The 21,747-nt window shown below is 43.6% G+C and overlaps 1 protein-coding gene across 2 annotated transcripts in view; it reads left to right on the top strand.

Moving 5' to 3' along the window:
* Positions 1–16,466, top strand: part of alpk1 (alpha-kinase 1) — a 121,900-nt gene extending 105,434 nt beyond the window's left edge. For both annotated transcript variants that reach the window (XM_080191789.1, XM_080191790.1), the window contains 5 exons: positions 2,343–4,575; positions 6,031–6,184; positions 8,226–8,388; positions 10,059–10,245; positions 13,477–16,466. In XM_080191789.1, the coding sequence (XP_080047915.1) occupies positions 2,343–4,575; positions 6,031–6,184; positions 8,226–8,388; positions 10,059–10,245; positions 13,477–13,679 (2,940 nt within the window). In that variant the 3' untranslated portion in view covers positions 13,680–16,466. The remainder of the gene's footprint in view (positions 1–2,342; positions 4,576–6,030; positions 6,185–8,225; positions 8,389–10,058; positions 10,246–13,476) is intronic.
* Positions 16,467–21,747: the final 5,281 nt, after the last annotated feature.

The following is a 21,747-nucleotide window of genomic DNA, read 5'->3' as shown; positions in this document are numbered from 1 at the left end:
ACATCTCTCCCACCAGGTCAAATTTTCGCTATGTCAAATGGTTAATGTTCCAGGGGGGAACAAAGGAAAAGCTTCAAAGGCACTCTGAAGCTCTCCTTGCAGTGCAGCAGAATTGACATTAATGACTGAGAGGAGCTTGCTACGAGTCAATGAAAATGGCAAAGGCTTGTCCATCATGCTGCATCGTGCCTTGAGCCACAAAGTCATAAGAACATAAGAACATAAGAAATAGGAGCAGGAGTAGGCCATCTAGCCCTTCGAGCCTGCCCCACCATTCAATAAGATCATGGCTGATCTGTTGTGGCTCAGTTCCACATTCCCGCCCTCTCCCCATAACCCTTAATCCCCTCGCTTATCAAAAACCCATCAACCCGCGTCTTAAAAATATTTAGCGAGGTAGCCTCCGCCACTTCAACGGGCAGAGAATTCCAGAGATTCACCACCCTTTGAGTGAAGAAGTTCCTCCTCAACTCCGTTCTAAACCGCCCCCCCCTTTATCTTGAGGCTGTGCCCCCTAGTCCTACTGTCCTTTCTGAGCGGGAAAAGTCTCTTCACCTCTATCCTATCCATCCCATTCATCATCTTATATGTCTCAATGAGATCTCCCCTCATTCTTCTAAACTCCAACGAGTACAAGCCTAGTTTATTCAGCCTCTCCTCATAGCTCAACCCCCTCAACTCCGGCATCAGCCTAGTAAACCTCCTCTGCACTCCCTCCAAGGCCAAAATATCCTTGCATAAGTGTGGCAACCAAAACTGCACACAGTACTCCAGCTGCAGCCTCACCAATGCCCTATACAGCTGCAGCAAGACCTCCTTACTTTTATATTCAATCCCCCTCGCTATGAAGGCCAGCATCCCATTAGCCTTCCTGACCACCTGCTGCACCTGCAGGCTGGGTTTTTGCGACTCATGCACAAGGACCCCGAGGTCCCTCTGCACCGTCGCTTGCTGCAGTTTTCGCCACGTAAGTAATAGAGTAAGTCTCAGTGTGAGGCAGAGCGACAGCAAAGAAAAAAAGGAAACAAATCCTACACCCTGTATCCATCACCTCACAGAATATCCTGCCCCATATATGTTAAGATCTTTGGCTGAGAATTAGTCTGTTCACTCATGTGAAAACCAAACATGTGACCCTGAGTCGGCATCATCCTCAAACTAAGGAGCAGCTGACAATGAGGGGGAAAGGCAGTGATCAGTGAACCAAATTGGCACTTGGGTGCATTGTAGTAAACAAGGACTTTAAATGAGAGGCCAAGAAGGTAGAACAAGGTGAAATGAACATAGGCAGAGAAGGTGCCAGCTGAGTAAAGAGACAGACAAATGTTTGTGTTTGTGATCCCAGCAATACTGCCACCATGGCACTTTGAACAGGGCAAGTTCTGAAAGGGGAAAGGAGGAAGGAAAGTTTTCCTTAGGGGTCGATGTCATCAGCTCCTCAGCCAGGTTTTTCTCAAGACCATGATGTTGGTGCCGTCATATAGAATAAACTCATTGATAACCAGAACTTTGTTCCCAAGGGAGCGGACATTCTGCTGGGAGATGCAGAGAGGCACGATGATTGCTGATCCACTGACAGTGGCAGATTTGGTTGGACAGGGAGAAGGTAGGAAAGATTAGCCCCATTGGTAAAGAGGAGTAAAGAGTAAAAGTAAATAAATGTAGAGAGAAAAGTGGAACGATGGAGTCAGTTTGGGAGCAGCTGCTAAAATATGCATAAACACAGGGAAACTCAAGTTATATGGACTTGGTTATCAAACAAACTTAGGATAGATATTTCATGATAATAAATAGTGAATAGACAGGAGATGATAAGAGGGATTCTAGAGTTAATATCAGAGGCCCCATGATGGGATCAATGTGACCTAGGTAGAGTGGAGTTAGTACATTGATAAACCGATGTCCAGCTTCGAAGGCAGTGGAGGGACTGGAAGTTAGAAGCTGTGTGAAGAGTGGAGTGTAGATGATGCATTGCTGAAGTATTTCCATGGAAATGAAGAGCTAGGTGGTGTACAGAATTGATTGAGCAGCTTGGGAGAAATGATGTCAGACATGTGGGTATATGAAGCTGTTAAAGTGAAGGATTTGGTTTACAGGGTTCTGTAAACCAAATAAATAAATTTGTAGTCCAAGAGCCAGAGAATACCAAAATCTGCAGTATACATCAATAATGGTGATTATTTTGCTGAATTTGGCCTATTTACTAATGTGAATGCTTCCAGTACAATCATCCACCATATTTAAGACTTGATATTTTGTTAATACGGAATCAGTGTCCAAACTATTGTCAAAACAATTTGAAATAGAGAGTTTTAACTGTCACTCTTTATTTCCTCCCCCAGAACATTTACGGAACATGCCTCCTTTCGTATAGTTTTAAAAGTGAACGGACAGAGGAAGAAAGACAGTTCTACCTTTCACAAGCAAAGGAGGCCTTCGAGATAGGTCTCCTGACTAAGAGAAGTGGTGAAGTGATAACAAGTAAGCAGGAGCTGCATGGGTTTGTTAAAGCAGCTTTCTCGCTAACAACTGTGCACAACTGGCTCACAGATAAGAGTCAAAATCTTAAAGAGGCAAGACAATTATGCAAAGAGGCAATGAAAAAATTGTACCTGTATTGCACTCAAACCCGGGAAGCTTTGGCCCAGGAAATCATGCAACTGATCAGCCAAGTCAAAGTTACTTTGCAGATAAGAGATCTCTGCAACTCTGATGTTAAGTCTTACGTCCCTGATCACTACAAACATTACTGGGATAAGCCGATAGTGAAAGGGAGGATGACCTTTGATCAAGTCCTTGAAAGACATGCACAGTATCACACAACAATATGCACAGTGTTTGAAAGAACCTGCAGAGGACAACAAAATAGCAAAGAGACCTCAGCCTATAGCTGTATAACTGCTTTTAAAACAGAAACAAAAGAATTTGATACTGCTGATACCAATATAAGCGCACTTCGCCCTACTGGCCATGATCTTCTTCAGCACCCTCTACCAAAAGAGACAACAATCAGGGAGAATAATGGTGGGTTACAAAGCAGGAGTAACAAATTATCAAGTGCGGACAAAGCTGAGAAACAAAATTTGGATTCTCTAAAAGACAGTAGGGTTCTCCAAGGCTGCTTAAAAAGTGACCCACCACATGTCTCAATGGATGCTGCGACTGAATTGAATGATGTAACATCAGAGAGCAAGGGCAACATGAGTAAAAAGGAGGCAGAACATTTGAATGACAGTCATGGCTCCAGATCCTTGTTGCAACCCTGGTTAAAAGTATCTGGGTCAGGATCTTCTGGCAGCTGGAAGAATGTACTCTGCGGCGAAGACAGTGGGCCACCTGGGATTGGGAAGAAACCATGTCTGTTCATTGTGGACACAGACTGCTCAACAGTTTTAACTGATGAAGTCAGAGAGCATCAGCAGACTGGTCCCAATATGGATAGCAGAGATGGTCATTTAAATAATACTACTTCACAGCCTGTCATTCCATCAATACAGCAGTTGTCTTTACAGTATACACAAGTTCAAGATTCTTCAACCACTTCAAACACAAATTGTACTCCAGATAGTACGAGGAAGAAAAACCCTTTACTTTCAACTTCAGGGGAACACAGGTTACACAAAATAGTTGACCCGGATGAAGAAACCACTGATGACAGCGAAGAGGATAAGAAGACAGACAAATATGTTAAGACCACAGGAGACGATCAAATTCCTTCCTCTCTCTCGGATCCAACTGAGAGAAAAAGATATCAAACTTCAAGAACTCCCTTTGATTCAGAAAACGTGAGGAAAATTACCTCCTTATCTTCAGGAGAAAGTGGTTCATTTGAGATGGTTGATACTGATGCTGAGACTGCTGATAACACGTGTGATGATGTAAACAAAATGCTTCCAGCCATAAATGAACATGGCCATGTAAAATCCTCTTGTTTTCAATCAGAACTAAATGCCACTAAACCTACCTCAACTGGCAATAATAATTCTCTGAATCTTGCAAAGAAAAGTCCCTCTTTATCAATGGAAAGTGGGTCATTTGAAATGATAGAAGTTGACCCAACAGCAGAGACAGTTGGTGAAACAGAAGACAGCAGTAATCTTCCAGTGACAGGGGTGTCTGAGATGCCACACAGACATCTGGATGGAAGCAAGAAACAAGCAGTGCATGATCATGATGTAGCCCAAAGGAAGAACAGTTCTGCTCAATGTTCACTACCCAACGAGGAATCTGACAAAGGATGCGACAAAGTGTCACCAACAGAAGGTGAAAGTGAGGCTGACAGACTGAGTAACCAGTTTCTAAACAGCAGCCTCAACTCTAGCAACTCTCTTAAATCATGGTACAAATCGCCCTTTTTTTCAAGCAATTTCTCAGACCTCAATTATGTTTCTCCATCAGCAAGTTCAAGTAGCAGTTCCTTTGTGTTTCTTTCAAGAAAGAATCAAACATTTCAGAGGCGTGTTATAACTGATGAAGATTATAAAATGCTATTTGCTGGCATAAGCCATGAGTGGCTTATGGAGAGAATTACGGGCACTGGAGTATTTTACCCTCAGAAACTAAAAGACACTTACAGTAAGTTATTTTTGAATAGATTTGAATAAAATGAGATAAATAAGACATTAGATCAATTCAAATGATTTTGAGTTAATTATTTATCCAGTTTATTTATCTGCTCAAATTTCTGCCTCAGAAAATGATTTATATCCAACAGATTCCTCTATGAACAAAAGACTCACATTTATACAGCCTCTTTCATGAATTGAGAAACTCCCAAAGTTCTTTTATACACGCCAGACCCACAGAAATGTGGTTGACTCTTAAGGCGCCCTCTGAAATGGCCTAGCAAGTTCAAGGGCAAGTAGGGATGGGCTAGCCTAAATGCTAGCCTAGCCAGCTACACCCACATCCCATGAGTGAATAAAAAAACAAATAACTTTTGAAGTGAAGTTGCTATTGTAATGTACGGCAGATAATTTGTGCACAGCAAACCCCCATAAACTATAATGGGATAATGATCAAATAACCTGTTATAATTATATTAGTTGATAAATATTGGCCAGGAGACCTGAAAAATATTAACTTTTCTAATGTTGAAGAAATATGAAGGGAAAAAGGAGCATTGGCGGGCCAGAATTCTACCACCTCACCCGCCACGAAATTGGCGTGGGTAAAGGTCCGACAACGGAAATCTCCATTGACTTTGGGCAGGAATTTCTGGTCTCACCTGAGCAAGGCTGTAAAATCCCGCTCATAGAGAATATTTAGACTTACATAATATGTATTTCTTATTTGAGATGGTTCTTGGGCCTATGGCACTGCCCTCACAAACTCCTGTCACGGTGTCTCTGGGGTGAACTAATTGGCCTCAAATAATCACAACCTTTGTGCTAGTTTTGGCACCAGCCCATGGAAAGCTTTCTCCCTGAGAGTTTTCAAATGCCCCACTCTACAAAAGAACTCAGATCTAGGATGATTGCAAAAGGAGCAATGGTGACATGAGGGACAACTTTTTCACGCAGCAAGCGGTTAGGGTCTGAAATGCACAACCTGCAGTGGAAGCAGGTTCAATTGAGACGTTCATGAAGGAACTGGACTATTATCTGAAAAGGAAAAATGTACAGGGCTGCAGGGAGATGGGAGAGTGGCACTAGACACGTTGATCCTTTGGAGAACTAGCATGAGCATGATGGGCTGAATGGCCTCCTTCTGTGCTGCAACAATTCTGTGGTTTTGGGACACACCCCAACCCCAGTGTCATCTTTTTAGCAATGTCCAGTTATTTGAGTTTCCATGTTCTAGCAAATCTTTGTTTTACCTTGGTTTATATGCAGTCCCAGTTCAATTCTCATGTATCACTTAGTTTTGCATTGAACTTGAAGTGAAAGTAACTTGGAATGGTTTATTAAGTGTCAGTAAATATTACTAACAAAGAAGGTCATACTAAACTGACCAGCTCAACAGAAAGCTTAATAAGATTGAATCAGCTAACTATGTCATATCTCATCTGGCTACAATGTATTTTTTCAGGTGCCCTGCTATTTAAATATAGCAAGAAAAACAACACTTGGACAGCCCAAGAAACACTAGTTTATATTGGTAAGCCTTTAGTTGTGGACAAAACAGGTGCCCAGAGGATTGCTTTGGAGATGCGTTTTCTACACCAGGAAGAAATATTGGGCAGGTACTTCAGTTTCCCATCTCCTCTGATAACAGACTTGTCAACTTACTTGCTGCCTATTTGTTTTGTCCTTTATTCCTTCTCGAGTTACTGCTGCTGGTGAGAAGACCAGCATTTGATGCCCATCCTAGCTGTCCTTGAGAAGGAGGTAGTGAGCCTTTTTGAAGTGCTGCAATCTACAATATAAAAGTACTCACACACTCTTGCTAGTGAGGTAGTTCCAGGATTTTGATTCTCTGATGACAATGCATTGGTAATTAGAAATCGGTGTTTTTCTCATATCCTTACAGAAATTCTAAATCACTGGCCAGAATTATCTGACCTCACCCATGGCTGGGATTCTCTGGCCCCGCTGCTGTAAATGGAGAATTGGCTGAGTGCCAAATTCTCCATTCTCACTGGTAGCAGTAGCAGGATGTGCAAGACCGGAGAATTCCAGCATTTATCTGCCTTTTCGTTTCTAAATTGCTGCAGTAATTGCAGCTCCCTTCAATGGATCAATTGGTCAGACCCACATACCAATGGTAGGTTTGTTTATAATCTCTGTCTCATTAGCACAGCTCAATGAAGGGACCAACAGGGACTGCAGCTGTTGGAATAAGTGAATTGTCAGGTAAGAACAGAAAGGGAAGTTGTGATGCCCCTATGGGGCATAGCCTTGGTTCATAGTTAAATATGACTACTTAGCACCTTCATGAAAGACGGGAGGAATCTCTGCAATCACCTGCTATATGAAGTAGATAGAACATAGAACGTAGAACACTACAGCACAAACAGGCCCTTCAGCCCACAAGTTGCACTGATCATTTCCTTATCTACCAGGCCTATCTATAACTCTCAATCCCATTAAATCCCATGTACTCATCCAGAAGTCTCTTAAAAGACCCCAACAAGTTCACCTCTACCACCACCGATGGCAGCCGATTCCACTCACTCACCACCCTCTGAGTGAAAAACTTACCCCTGATAGCTCCTCTGTACCTGCTCCCCAGTACCTTCAACCTGTGTCCTCTCGTAGCGACCATTCCAGCCCTGGGAAATAACCTCCGAGAATCCTTCATAGCGAGGGGGATTGAATATAAAAGTAGGGAGGTCTTGCTGCAGCTGTATAGGGCATTGGTGAGGCCGCAGCTGGAGTACTGTGTGCAGTTTTGGGCGCCGCACCTGCGCAAGGATATTTTGGCCTTGGAGGGAGTGCAGAGGAGGTTTACTAGGCTGATACCGGAGTTGAGGGGGTTGAGCTATGAGGAGAGGCTGAATAAACTATGCTTGTACTCGTTAGAGTTTAGAAGAATGAGGGGAGATCTCATTGAGACGTATAAGATGATGAATGGGATGGATAGGATAGAGGTGGAAAGACTCTTCCCGCTCAAAAAAGACAGTAGGACTAGGGGGCACAGCCTCAAGATAAAGGGGGGGCGGTTCAGAACGGAGTTGAGGAGGAACTTCTTCACTCAAAGGGTGGTGAATCTCTGGAATTCTCTGCCCGTTGAAGTGGTGGAGGCTGCCTCGCTAAATATTTTTAAGAAGCGGGTTGATGGGTTTTTGATAAGAGAGGGGATTAAGGGTTATGGGGAGAGGGCGGGAAAGTGGAACTGAGCCACGACAGATCAGCCATGATCTTATTGAATGGCGGGGCAGGCTCGAAGGGCCAGATGGCCTACTCCTGCTCCTATTTCTTATGTTCTTATGTTCTTATGTTCTTATGTAATCCACCCTATCTATACCTCTCAACATTTCATAAACCTCTATCAGATCGCCTCTCAATCTTTGTCTCTCCTGGGAGAAGAGACCTAGCTCCCTCAACCTATCCTCATAAGGCATGCCTATATAGAATAAAGAAGAACAAAAATACTGTCGAGGTGGGGTGGGGTTTGTTTCTCAGTCAACAGCTAATTCCAATATTTTTGTAGTTAATTCCAGCAGTATTAAATGACTGCTGTCATTTTCCCAAGATGTGGTCCCTGTGAGACCCATGAGGCGCTCCTTCTACACAGCAAGAATTAAATTGGTGGCTTAATCTATTTTGCTCTTACTCACTCAGATATGTTGGAAAGCAGTACAAAAGAACAAAAGAGCTCACTTACCACTTCAATGATGTCGAACGACAGATGACTGCACAATACTATGTGACAGAATTCAACAAAAGACTGTATGAGCAGCAAGTTCCTACACAAATATATTATATCCCAGCCTCAGTTCTTCTGGTAAATCTAAGTATATGTTTCATACCATTTGTCACAGCGTGTCACTTTTTCCAGGATAACATTTTACTTCAACTACCTCGATGCTTGAGGGGTGAGTGCAGCTGGGTGCCGGAGCGGTGAGTGTGGCTGGGCACTGATCAGAGGATTCGTGCATGCCTGAGCCTCCAGAGGATTGTTACTGGGAGGATTGCTAGAGTAAAGGATATTTGTATCTGGGCTTGGGTAATAATGGCCCTTTAAACATAGCGCCAGCACTTCCTTCCTTGTCAGGTCACTACAAGGTCACCTTAAAGTCCAATTCCGGCCACTGAGTGGTCAGCAACCCATCTGTCAGTTGTTAATTGGCCGGCCAGTGCAATATCGCCATGGGAACTGGAATCGGAGGAAGAAGTCCTATAAAAATTAGGCCAGTTTCTCTCTATCTACCCAGCCTGTTCCCCTTAATACTTGGAAAACTGTGATCAAATCATCCCTTAACCTTCTAAATAGCAGGAAGTGTAACTCTAATTTGTGTAATTTCTCCTCATAATTTGGAGTCCAGTTATAATTCTGGTAAATCTATGCTGCACCCTCCCCACGTTCAATATGTAGTCCCGTACTAACATCAGATAGGCAGAGGAAGTATCTTGCAGGAAATCTGGTTGGTTACAAAGTTGATTTTCTGAGTAAGTGCTGTGGAAGGTTGATGAGTGAACAGAAATGTTGTGAGATGTACGTATTGCAAAAGAACAGGCACTTTGCCCTTCCAGTAGCATGTTCTTGGAAATTTAATTCCACAATGTAGGTAATTTTGGTTTCTTAGAAGCTTGTGGAGCGGGAGAACTCTGATGAAAGGAAAGCAAATCTTAGAAATATGGATTGAGCAAATACAATGCCTTTTTGAAACATGTAGAGCGAACAGAAAGGAGGTAACAGAAATAATTTTCAAAACAGAAGTCTGCAACAGGAGAGTACAGAGGTAGGAGATGAAATAGAAAAAGGGCAGCACAATGGCACAGTGGTTAGCACTGCTGCCTCACAGATCCAGGGACCCAGGTTTGATTCCCGGCTTGGGTCACTGTCTGTGCAAAGTTTGCACATTCTCCCTGTGTCTGCATGGGTTTCCTCTGGGTTCTCCTTTTTTCTCCCACACACCAAAGATGTGCGGACTAGCTAGAGTAAATGCCTGGGGTTATGGGAACAGGGCCTGGGTGGGATTGTGGTCAGTGCAGGCTGAATGGCCTTCTTCTTCACTATAGGATTCTATGTAAAGGGCCAAGAGCTTGATAAGTCTTTCAGAGGGATGCATGTGCATCCGTGCTGGAAACATGGAACAGATAGGAATGAAAAAATGGAAAGAGACGGAGTTTGGAGAAGGACAGGGTGGATTTGAAAATATGGAGAAATTGTTACATTATGTAGCAAAGTGGATTTGTTTTTTTTCTGAGTTTCATTCTAAGATTGTGCTGGAATGAATCAGTCCTGGCTTACTTGTGCTGGAAACTTAATGGACTAATAATGAAAAAGAAGGAAAATATAAAATAAGTTGGAATTGCATTCAAATTTTGTTCACTTTTTAATAAGCTTGACAAGTTGATGTTTTCAATGAAACCATGCAAATGTAAAGGGTCTCTACTCAGTAAAACCTATAATTCATACCAAGATATGATACATGCCTTCTGTTTCCTCAGCTTTTGGAAGACAAGCAGATTGTGGGCTGTGTAAGTGTGGAGCCGTACATGCTTGGGAAGTTTATAAAATTAACAAACAACACAAAGACTGTTCGCAAAGAATACGAAGCAACTATGTATGGACTTGCATTTGGACATTTTACCTATGAGTTTTCGAACCAAGAGGAAATTGTAGTTGATTTACAAGGTAAAGAATTTCATTGTCACTCAGTCAATAACTGCTCTCCTCTTAATATACAAGCCAATGATTCCAACTATTTCATACCAGGATCAGACTTAGTTAGACCATCTTAAAATTTACAGGGTCAAGGAGTGGCCTCTTTATTTATATGGTGGTTACAGCCACACAAGGAGATTCTGTCATGGTGAATGTGCAGAAAATCAGTCCAATGCTGCTTCTTTTTTTGGAGAAGTGGTGATGACCACAGGGCTTCCTGTAAAAAGGACTCTCAAGTGGTCTCCCTCTGTACCATTGAAGAGGTTGGTACATCTTCTTTCACTGGCATGAGGCTGAGGGTGAAATGCCAGATTTGGGAATACCTCTCACAGCCCTCACACTCCTGCTACCCACTCACAAACCTCATTCCTGTTTTCATTCCCAACTTTCCACCCTCCGCCCTCACCCCTCCCCACCCACAAACCTCACTCCCGTTCTCCTTCGCCGCTCTCCATCCACAGCCCTCTCCACCACCAAACCTCATTCCCGCTCTCATTCCCAACTCTCCATCCTCACCCCTCCCCACCTTCAAATCTCATTCCCTACTCTCATCCTCAGCTATCCACCCTCACCCCATTCATCAGTTTCCCCACTCTCACATCCCCTCCCCACACTCACGCCCCTTCCCATCCTCACTCACGCCCCTTCCCATCCTCACTCACCTTTGAATCAATGACCTTGGTTGAGGCAGCTGAAACAAAGACACACGAGATGGAAATTCAGATTACTCCAGGTATATTTTTAAAAGGCACTAACAAATCTTCCTTATCTTTGCTCACATTGAACCTGAGGATATGTTGTGAAGCTGGGGAGAGGACGAGAGATGCTGAGATTTTTTTAAGTGCCTGACTGAAAGGATTTTGACAGTTTGTAAGCATTCTCCTTGAACAGTGAACATCTTTGAATTGTTTCCATACTCGTTGAAAGCAGATTTTTAAAAAGTTTCCTTTATATGTCCCAGTTGCACTCTCTGCTTGCAACAAGGGGAAACAGCTGTTTACCTTTACTGCCCATTTGTTTAGTGGCATGAGATTTTACAACAGGGGCCAAGAAACATGTAAAACATATAAAAACATGTGTATGTAAGGGGCACATAAATATGTAAAACTAATAGAAGCAGAAAGCCCAAGACACATTTGAAAATCTGGACAGGATGATTATCATCGGTTTAAGATAAAGTTTGGCCAACACGCCACTGTTTGATGTCACTACAACATTCAGGGTAAAAGTAAAATACTGTGGACACTGGAATCTGAAACAAAAACAGAAAATGCTGGAAAATCTCAGCAGATCTGACAGCCTCTGTGGAGAGAGAATAGAGCCAATGTTTCGAGTCTGGATGACCCTTCATCAGAGCAGATAATCAAGATAATCTGTTCAGACCAATGTAGTTCACAGATTTGTCAATAATTTAAATTTTAGGAGCGGCATGGTGGCACAGTTGTTAGCACTACTGCCTCACAATGCCAGAGACCTGGGTTTGATTCCCGGCTTGGGTCACTGTCTGTATGGAGTTAGCACATTCTCCCCATATTTGCATGGGTTTCCTCCTGGTGCTTCAGTTTCCTCCCACAGTCCAAAGATGTCAAAGGGAGACATTTGTCAAAGGGAAGTCGTGTCTGACAAATTTACTGGAGTTCTATGAGGATGTGTCTAGGGCGGTGGATAGAGGAGAGCCGGTGGATGTGGTCTTTCTTGATTTTCAGAAGGCGTTTGACAAGGTACCTCACAAGAGGTTATTGCAGAAGGTCAGGGGGCATGGAGTTGGGGGTAGGGTGTTAGCGTGGATAGAGGACTGGTTGTCAAATAGGAGGCAGAGAGTGGGGGTCAATGGGTGCTATTCGGATTGGCGGATGGTGACTAGTGGAGTGCCCCAGGGGTTGGTGCTGGGGCCTCAGCTATTTACCATTTATATAGATGATCTGGAGGAGGGAACCGAGTGTAGGGTGTCGAAATTTGCTGATGACACCAAAATTGGTGGAAAGGCAAATTGTGCGGAGGGTGGGGAGAGCCTACAGAAGGATCTAGATAGGCTGGGCGAATGGGCCAGGAAATGGCAAATGGAATTTAATGTTGGCAAGTGCGAGGTGGTCCACTTTGGTAGGAATAATGGTAGGAAGGACTATTACTTACGTGGAGAAAAACTGCAGCAGGCGACGGTGCAGAGGGACCTCGGGGTCCTTGTGCATGAGTCGCAAAAACCCAGCTTGCAGGTGCAGCAGGTGGTCAGGAAGGCGAATGGGATGCTGGCCTTCATCGCGAGGGGGATTGAATATAAAAGTAGGGAGGTCTTGCTGCGGCTGTATAGGGCATTGGTGAGGCCGCAGCTGGAGAACTGTGTGCAGTTTTGGGCGCCGTACTTACGCAGGGATATTTTGGCCTTGGAGGGAGTGCAGAGGAGGTTTACTAGGCTGATGCCGGAATTGAGGGGGTTGAGCTATGAGGAGAGGCTGAATAAATTAGGCTTGTACTCGTTAGAGTTTAGAAGAATGAGGGGAGATCTCATTGAGACGTATAAGATGATGAATGGGATGGATGGGATAGAGGTGGAGAGACTCTTCCCGCTCAGAGGGGATAGCAGGACTAGGGGGCACAGCCTCAAGATAAAGGGGGAGCGGTTTAGAACAGAGTTGAGGAGGAACTTCTTCACTCAAAGGGTGGTGAATCTCTGGAATTCTCTGCCTGTTGAAGTGGTGGAGGCTGCCTCGCTAAATATATTTAAGACGCGGGTTGATGGGTTTTTGATAAGAGAGGGGTTTAAGGGTTATGGGGAGAGGGCGGGAATGTGGAACTGAGCCACAACAGATCAGCCATGATCTTATTGAATGGCGGGGCAGGCTCGAAGGGCTAGTTGGCCTACTCCTGCTCCTATTTCTTATTTTCTTATGTTCTTATGTGGGGGTTAGATGAATTGGCCATGCTAAATTGCCTGTTGGTGTCAGGGGGACTGTGTGGGCATAGGGCCTGGGTGGGATTGCGACCGATGCAGACTCGATGGGCTGGATGATCTCCTTCTGCACTGCAGGATTCTATGATTTTATGATTCTAAGTTGTATTTCCAGGTAGCAAAAGGAAAAAGCAGGATTTCATTCTTCTTTCTGAATTTATTAGATCCACACAAAGGGTTGAATTTACTAATTCTTGTTCCTGCTCAAACAAAAAAAAGATGCTTCTAATTGCGTTCTTTATACTTCTTGACAGGCTGGGTCACTGGAGATGGAAAAGGCCTTATTTATCTAACTGATCCTCAGATTCATTCAATGAAAAAGAAACGAGGGGGATCAAACTTTGCAGACAAAGGGATCAGATACTTCCTCAACTGCCAGCACAAGGAATGTAATGACATTTGCCGCATCCTTACTTTGAAAATTCCTGTCAGGGAGGAGTTGGAAGATGTGCTTTGAGCAAAGTTCTTTTGAATTGATGTTGAAAAGTATATTCAGTTCTGGCAGAATGTTTCTGTATTGCTGGAGAAGTGTTGGTCCTGAGAATCCACAGCCTTGTCATCCTATCAATTACTTCCAGGTTACACAAGTTGGTAACCTCTAGGGAGATCATTTATCTTGAGTGTCCAGGGAGATCAAATCAGCTAGAATTGATGACATGGAGTTGTCGGAGTTGGTTTGGGATAGGCACAATAAGTAGCAACACAACACCAGGTTAAAGTCCAGCAGGAAAACATGAGCTTTCAAAGCGCTTCTCCTTCATCAGGTGAAGCACATAAGTATTACAGAATAGAAACAGGCCATTTGGTCCAACTGGCCTATGCTGTTATTTAAGCTCCACACAAGACTTCCCCAAACCTACTTCATCCAACTCTGTCAGCATATCCTTCCATTTCTTTCTCCTCCATGCTGTTATCAAGTTTATAGTAGTCAGGACAAATAAACCCAATTAACCTGGTGTTGTGAGATTTCTTACAGCATTATCAAATTTCCCAGATGCATTTGAGGGGAATCATAGGAGCAGCACGGTGGCACAGTTGTTAACTTTGCTGGCTCACAGCACCAGGGACACTGGTTCATTTTTGGCCTCGGGTCACTATCTGTGTGGAGTTTGCACATTCTCCCTATATCTGCGTGGGTTTCCTCCAGGTGCTCTGATTTCCTCCCATAGTTCAAAGATGTGCAGGTTAGGTTGATTGTCCATGTTAAATTGCTCCTTAGTGCCAGAGGAATTAGCAGGCTAAATAGTTGGATTATGGGATAGGACCTGGGTGGGATTATTGTTGGGGCAGGCTTGATGGGCCAAATGCCTCCTTCTGCACTGTAATGATTCTTTGATTCCCCTTAAATGCACTGTGATTTTCACCTCCATGTAGTAACAAGTTCCACATTCTATCCACTCTCAGAAAGAATTATCTCCTGAATCCCCTATTGGATTTATTTGTGGGTACAGACTCTAGTTTTGAATTTTCCAAAGCAGAACGTTTTCTCTTTTTCTACCCTATTAAACCCCTTCATAATTGTATAAGCTCACCGCTCAACCTCCTCTTTTCTTCAGCCTTATCCTATTCCACTTCACCTGATAGCTACAACCTCTCAATTCTGATGTCATCCTTGTCAATCTTTTTTGCACCTTCTCCTATGCTTCTATATGCTTTTTGGGTGCCAACTGCTGGCTGCCTCAATCTGAAAGCTTAGGGGTGGAGTTGGGGGTGTGGGTCTGAGGAGTTAGCTCCATTCCCTTGAATAGAAGATACAATTTAGCCCCGCAGCTCCCTTTGTTGGGGTGAGGATGTTTTATGTTCAAGTGAGAAACAAAAATAGACAGTTAACTGTCTTTGAGGGTGCAGGCACTGACCATACCTGCATCTTATCATCTCAGCCATCTCACCTTTGGTGATGGGCCTCACTACCATGCCCTATTCATCCATTACCCCTCTGCTCAATATAACTAATCAATAAGTCTCTTCTCACTAGGCACACCCCAATAAGCTGTCATAGTGAGCAGCCAAGATCACAAAAATGCCCAGCATTGGAAGTTCCCCTGCCTCCGCCACATCACTGACCTCATAAAGGAATGGACACAGTCTCTAGCTCTTAAAAAATAATGTGGGAACTCCCTGGACAAGGCGGAACCCGTTGCCCTTTTTGCCACTTTTACCCCATTCTTGTTGAAGTAATAATGGGAATGTGTGAAAGGGGTAAAGGATTTTTGGTGGTCAAGTTATAGAATTATTCATTGCTGATGATGGGAATGTCATTTAGAGTCTTGTAACTGTCAAAAATATTCCCCTTTCTTCAATGATTAATTTAATTTGCTTATTTGTAAGATCCTTTACTACTTTCTTTCACATGCTCACACTTTGCCTTCTATATCATTTTCATGCAGTACTCTATAAGTGTGGTCTAACCAAGATTTGAAACAGGTTTAGCATACATTCGCTACTTTTACATACATTCACTATTCTTCCAGAACTAAAAGCGAAAATCTCTGTTCTCGTTTGCAGCTGGGATTCTCTGGTTCCACTGAAAATGAATGGAGTCTTAATGGAATGCTAAGTTTTTCATTCTCATTTGCAGCCGGGTGGGCATGGACAAGATTGGAAAATCCCACCCAAAACCCAATGCTCGTTTTGATTTTTTTAATGGCCTTACTAACTTGTGGCACAAATTTAGCCAGGAGTATATTTGTACTCTGAAATCCCTTTGTTTCCCTACCTCTCCTCAACTTGCACCTTCCAAGTAATGAGTGATTTTGCTATTGTTCCCAACAAAACGTACTACCTCACATTTATCTATGTTGAATTTCATTTGTCAAGTATTTGCCCATTCTATGGATTTATTAATGCCTTTCAGAAATTTCCTCCTATCATCCTCTGTATTGACTATTCCACCCTCCCCTCTCCCTTCCCAAGTTTGGCGTCATCTGAAAATTTAGAAATTAGGTTTTTGATTCTAAAGTTCCAACCATTAATGTAAAATGTAAATTGTGAACAGCACTGATCCTTGTGGAACACCACTTCCCACCTTCTGAATAATTACCTTTACCGCCTGCTCTCTGCTGTCTCAAAGCTAGCTAGCAATCCATTCTGCCACTTGTCACCTTAGTCTGCATCTCACCTTATTCATTCGACTTCACCTTATACAAAGATCAAACCACTTTCAGTTTTTCTCAAGTGAAAAGGAAAATTTATTAAATTAAATGTGTTGGTAATGATTTGTGATTGTTTCAATTTAACCATCACATTTTTTTGTGTTCATTGTGGAATTAAACAATTAGTTCTGCACCAAATCATTGTTCAAAGGATATGCATGTTGAGATTGCATTCACAGCATAAAAATTGCTGGCAAGCATGCATATGATAATTTGTTTTGAAGCTAAGTCATTTATTGTAAGTGTATTGTCATAAATATACATCCTTTCTGTAGGTCATCTTTGGGTTGCTGTCTTTTTATACCAAAATTTACAATTAAATTTAGTTATACACTCATTAACATTTCTGCTTTTCATTCATGGGGTTTGGGTGTCAACCAGCATTTGTTGCTTATCTGTAATTGCCCTTGTAAAGGTGGTGGTGAGCTGCCTTCTTGAACCACAACAGTACATACGATGTAGGTTTCCCCACAGTGCCATGAGTTCTAGGATTTTGATGCAAGAAAAGTGAAAGAATGGTGATATATTTCCATGTCAGGATGGTTGTGACTGGAGGGGAACTTGCAAGTGGAGTTGTTCACATATGCTTGCTGCCCTAGATGTTCCTAGGTAGAAAAGGCTTCAGGTTTGGATGGTGCAATTAGAGAAGCTTTGACAAATTTCTAAAACGCATCTTGTAGATTATACATACTGCAGCCATGATGTAGTAGAGGGAGTGAATAAATAAAGGGGTGAATGGGTCATGCATTGAGTAAGCTGCTCATCCTGAATGGTATCAAATTCCTTTGTCTGAATAACTGCACCTACAATTATCCAGGCAAGTGGAGATTATTCCACCACAGCCCTGATTGGTACTTTGAAGGTGGTGGGCAGGCTGCAGGGAGTCACAAGGAGAGATATTCACTGCAGAATTCAGACCTGCTCTTGTAACCACAGTATCTATCTGACTGGTCCAGTTCAAGTCGAACGTGAACCCCCAGGAAGTCGCTGGTGAGGGATTCCGTGATAGTAATACTATTGAATTTCAAGGGAAGGTGACTAAATCCTCTCTTATTGGAGGGAGTCATTGCCTAGCACTTGTGGGTTACTTAATTCATGGTGGAATAGCAAGAATGAACTGGAATAACCACATGCAGCCTTTATTCCATAGCAGAACATTCAATGGTCTTGCTAAAACTCCAATATTCACACCCACTATTGTGTATTTTTACCACAGTGCATGTTGCTGTGTTGTGATGTTGCCTTCCATTTTGCCTGGCGTTTTTTTCCTGCCTTGATCATAGAAACATAGAAAATAGGATCGGGTGGAGGCCATTCAGCCCTTTGAGCATGCTCGGCCATATATTATGATCGAGGCTGATCATCCATCTCAATAGCCTGATCCCCACCTTCCCCTCGTATTCTTTGATCCCCTTCATCTCAAGTGCTATATTTAACTGCCTCTTGAAAACACTCAATATTTTGGCCTCAACCACTTTCTGTGGTAACGAATTTCATAAGCTGACCACTGCCTGGATGAAGAAATTTCTCCTCATTGCTGTCCTAAACCATCTGGTTCACTAATGTCTTTTAGGGAAGGAAATCTGCCATCCTTACCTGGTCTGACCTATATGTGACTCCAGAGCCATAACAATGTGGTTGACTCTCAATTGCCCTCTGAATAAGGGCAGCTAGGGTTGAACAATAAATGCTGCCCCAGCCAGGGACACCCATGTCCCAGCAATGAATAAAAAAAATCTGTTTGTGGGCATCATTAAATAGTTGTCAGTCACATCAACCCCTTTTGCCCCTTATTTAACCAGTAATTGCATCATATAGCTTTGGATCACTTGAAAATTTGGCAGACCCGATGTAGTATAGTGGTAACGGGTTTGTGTGTGCAACACTTAGATGGCATATCCCAAATTTCAGGTTATTGTACAACGCACTCTACAACACTATATCAATCCTTAATGGATTTTCAACAGTGCAATATGGAGGTGGCACACAGCTGTATAATGAGAAAATGCTGGTTCAGTTGAGCAGGATTACCAGAGGGAGTAATCCTCCTTTTCAGAGATTGCCGGCAGCTTCTTGAGGACACAGGCTCTGCCAGGTGAGCTGGGAGCAGACTCAGATTACACTTTCAATCTCATTGCACACTCTGTCCATCAGCCAAAGGCATTTGGCACACTGACCATTGTGAAAGGAAAAGCCATTTCACCTGCTACTGAACGAAAGGATCATTTTTTTTCTCCCACGCACTTTAAACTGGACACCGTTACCATTTTATTTCCTGCCTTATTGTCAAATCCATATTTTGATGCACTTAAAGTTTCTGGAAATGTACTTTAACCATGAATTTCAGTATAAAACAAGCCTGGGCATCAAGGGGGAGGATTCAGTTTGCAGCTAGCTTAGTATCCCCGAAACTATATGACATTAATAGCTCCATCGAGGAGCCGGGGTGTATAATGAGATTTCCATTTGTCTTTTGAACGGTTGTTGGGGTTAATTGAAAGCCGGCGACACTGCCGCCGCTTTATCCGCCTGAGCTAATGATACCTGTCACGCGTACACAGACATTAAGAAAGGTTTAAAGGGAAAGAACAAAAAGTGTAATTCATCGGATAACATACGGCACGCACATGAATGAGTCCTACAAGCAAAGCCAGCGGCCAAATGCAGACTATAATGGACATTCTGTGCAGACAATCACAGAGCAGTCTGGGTTGGGCTACATCTCCGCCTCAGACAACTTTCCACCCACATCAGCGCTTCCTCTACAAATTGCTCTTTGGTTGTATACATATTCATGGAGGTTCACTTTAGCTATGTCCACCGGATTTGGGACTCATGTTAGCTCTGACCGGTCGGGACAATTCTGCTCTGTCGATTACTACAGTATTACCAAGGAGATTTCAAAGTGACCGATTTTTGCTCCAACTCCTTTTGGTCAGGCTGACATGCTTTATTGATCTCAAACGGAGGCCACGCGATAGCACCATTGCCCCCCCTTTTTATTACCCCATAACCAAAGCCAGAACTATAAACCGGATCTACTTTAGACGCAGTTCGTTTCTGCCTCGGTATCCCTGGAAGAGCTTCCATCGTTTCCCAAGGAAAAGGGTGAAATTGAAATTCCAAATCAGCCGAACACTGGAGTCTGCCTTACCAAACACTATGGGAAAAGGGAGTGACCTCGTCCCTAATCACTGCAGTCCCATTTCTATCATTCCTGGATGATCTTATTATTTTCTTTAGCGCATTACTCCTGAATTCTGTATGTTGAAGTGAAACTCACCGTTTTTGACTCATTATTTGACTGAAATAGGCAGGATGTTGCGGCAACGCCTTTACCTTCTCAAGAGATTAAGGAAATCTGATATATAAACTAATCTCACCAACTTTTAGGGATGCACCTAAAATCATTCTTTCTGGATGTATCATTGCTTGGTATAGCTCCTGCTCTGCCCAAGAACTCGTGAATGTAGTCCAATCCATCACACAAACCAGCCTCCCATCCATTGACTCTGTCTACACTTCCTGCTGCCTTGGAAAAGCAGCCAGCATAACCAAGGACCCCAAGCATCCTGGACATACTCTCTTCCACCTTCTTCCATTGGGAATATGATACAAGATTCTGAGATCACACCAAGAACAAGACTCAAGAACAGCTGCTTCCCCTGCTGCCATCAAATTTTTGAATGGACCTACCTGATATGAAGTTGATGTTTTTCTACACCTGGCTATGACTGTGACATTACTACATTACATAAGAACATAAGAAATAGGAGCAAGAGTAGGCCAACTAGCCCTTCGAGCCTGCCCCGCCATTCAATAAGATCATGGCTGATCTGTCGTGGCTCAGTTCCACATTCCCACCCTCTCCCCATAACCCTTAATCCCCTCTCTCATCAAAAACCCATCAACCCGCGTCTTAAAAATATTTAGCGAGGCAGCCTCCACCACTTCAACGGGCAGAGAATTCCAGAGATTCACCACCCTTTGAGTGAAGAAGTTCCTCCTGAACTCCGTTCTAAACCGCCCCCCCTTTATCTTGAGGCTATGCCCCCTAGTCCTACTATCCTTTCTGAGTGGGAAGAGTCCCTCCACCTCTATCCTATCCATCCCATTCATCATCTTATACGTCTCAATGAGATCTCCCCTCATTCTTCTAAACTCTAACGAGTACAAGCCTAATCTATTCAGCCTCTCCTCATAGCTCAACCCCCTCAACTCCGGCATCAGCCTAGTAAACCTCCTCTGCACTCCCTCCAAGGCTAAAATATCCTTGCGTAAGTACGGCACCCAAAACTGCACACAGTACTCCAGCTGCGGCCTCACCAATGCCCTATACAGCCGCAGCAAGACCTCCCTACTTTTATATTCAATCCCCCTCGCGATGAAGGCCAGCATCCCATTCGCCTTCCTGACCACCTGTTGCACCTGCAAGCTGGGTTTTTGCGACTCATGCACAAGGACCCCGAGGTCCCTCTGCACCGTCGCCTGCTGCAGTTTTTCTCCACGTAAGTAATAATCCTTCCTACCATTATTCCTACCAAAGTGGATCACCTCGCACTTGCCAACATTAAATTCCATTTGCCATTTCCTGGCCCATTCGCCCAGCCTATCTAGATCCTTCTGTAGGCTCTCCCCACCCTCCGCACAATTTGCCTTTCCACCAATTTTGGTGTCATCAGCAAATTTTGACACCATACACTCGGTTCCCTCCTCCAGATCATCTATATAAATGGTAAATAGCTGAGACCCCAGCACCGACCCCTGGGGCACTCCACTAGTCACCATCCGCCAATCCAAATAGCACCCATTGACCCCCACTCTCTGCCTCCTATTTGACAACCAGTCCTCTATCCATGCTAACATCCTACCCCCAACTCCATGCCCCCGACCTTCTGTAATAACCTCTTGTGAGGTACCTTGTCAAACGCCTTCTGAAAATCCAGAAAGACCACATCCACCAGCTCTCCTCTATCCACCGCCCTAGACACATCCTCATAGAACTCCAGTAAATTTGTCAGACACGACTTCCCTTTAACGAAACCGTGCTGCGTCTGCTCTATCAAGCAGTTCCCCTCAAGATGCCTCGCTATTTCCTCCTTGATGACGGATTCTAACATTTTACCTACAACAGACGTTAAACTAACAGGCCTATAATTCCCCGCCTTTTGCCTGGCACCCTTCTTAAACAACGGCGTAACATTAGCCGTTTTCCAATCTTCCGGCACTTCCCCGGAATCCAGCGACGTCTGGAAAATAACCACCAAGGCATCCACTATCACCTCCGCCATTTCTTTCAGGACCCTCGGATGCATTCCATCCGGTCCTGGGGACTTGTCCACAATCAGCCCCTCCAGTCTGTCGAGCACCACA

The sequence above is a fragment of the Carcharhinus amblyrhynchos genome, chromosome 1 (assembly GCF_965287045.1).
Source record: "Carcharhinus amblyrhynchos chromosome 1, sCarAmb.v2.hapA, whole genome shotgun sequence".
In the NCBI taxonomy this organism is placed as follows: Eukaryota; Metazoa; Chordata; class Chondrichthyes; order Carcharhiniformes; family Carcharhinidae; genus Carcharhinus; species Carcharhinus amblyrhynchos.
Note: the sequence above shows the minus strand (reverse complement) of the source record. Positions and strands in the feature narration are given on the sequence as shown.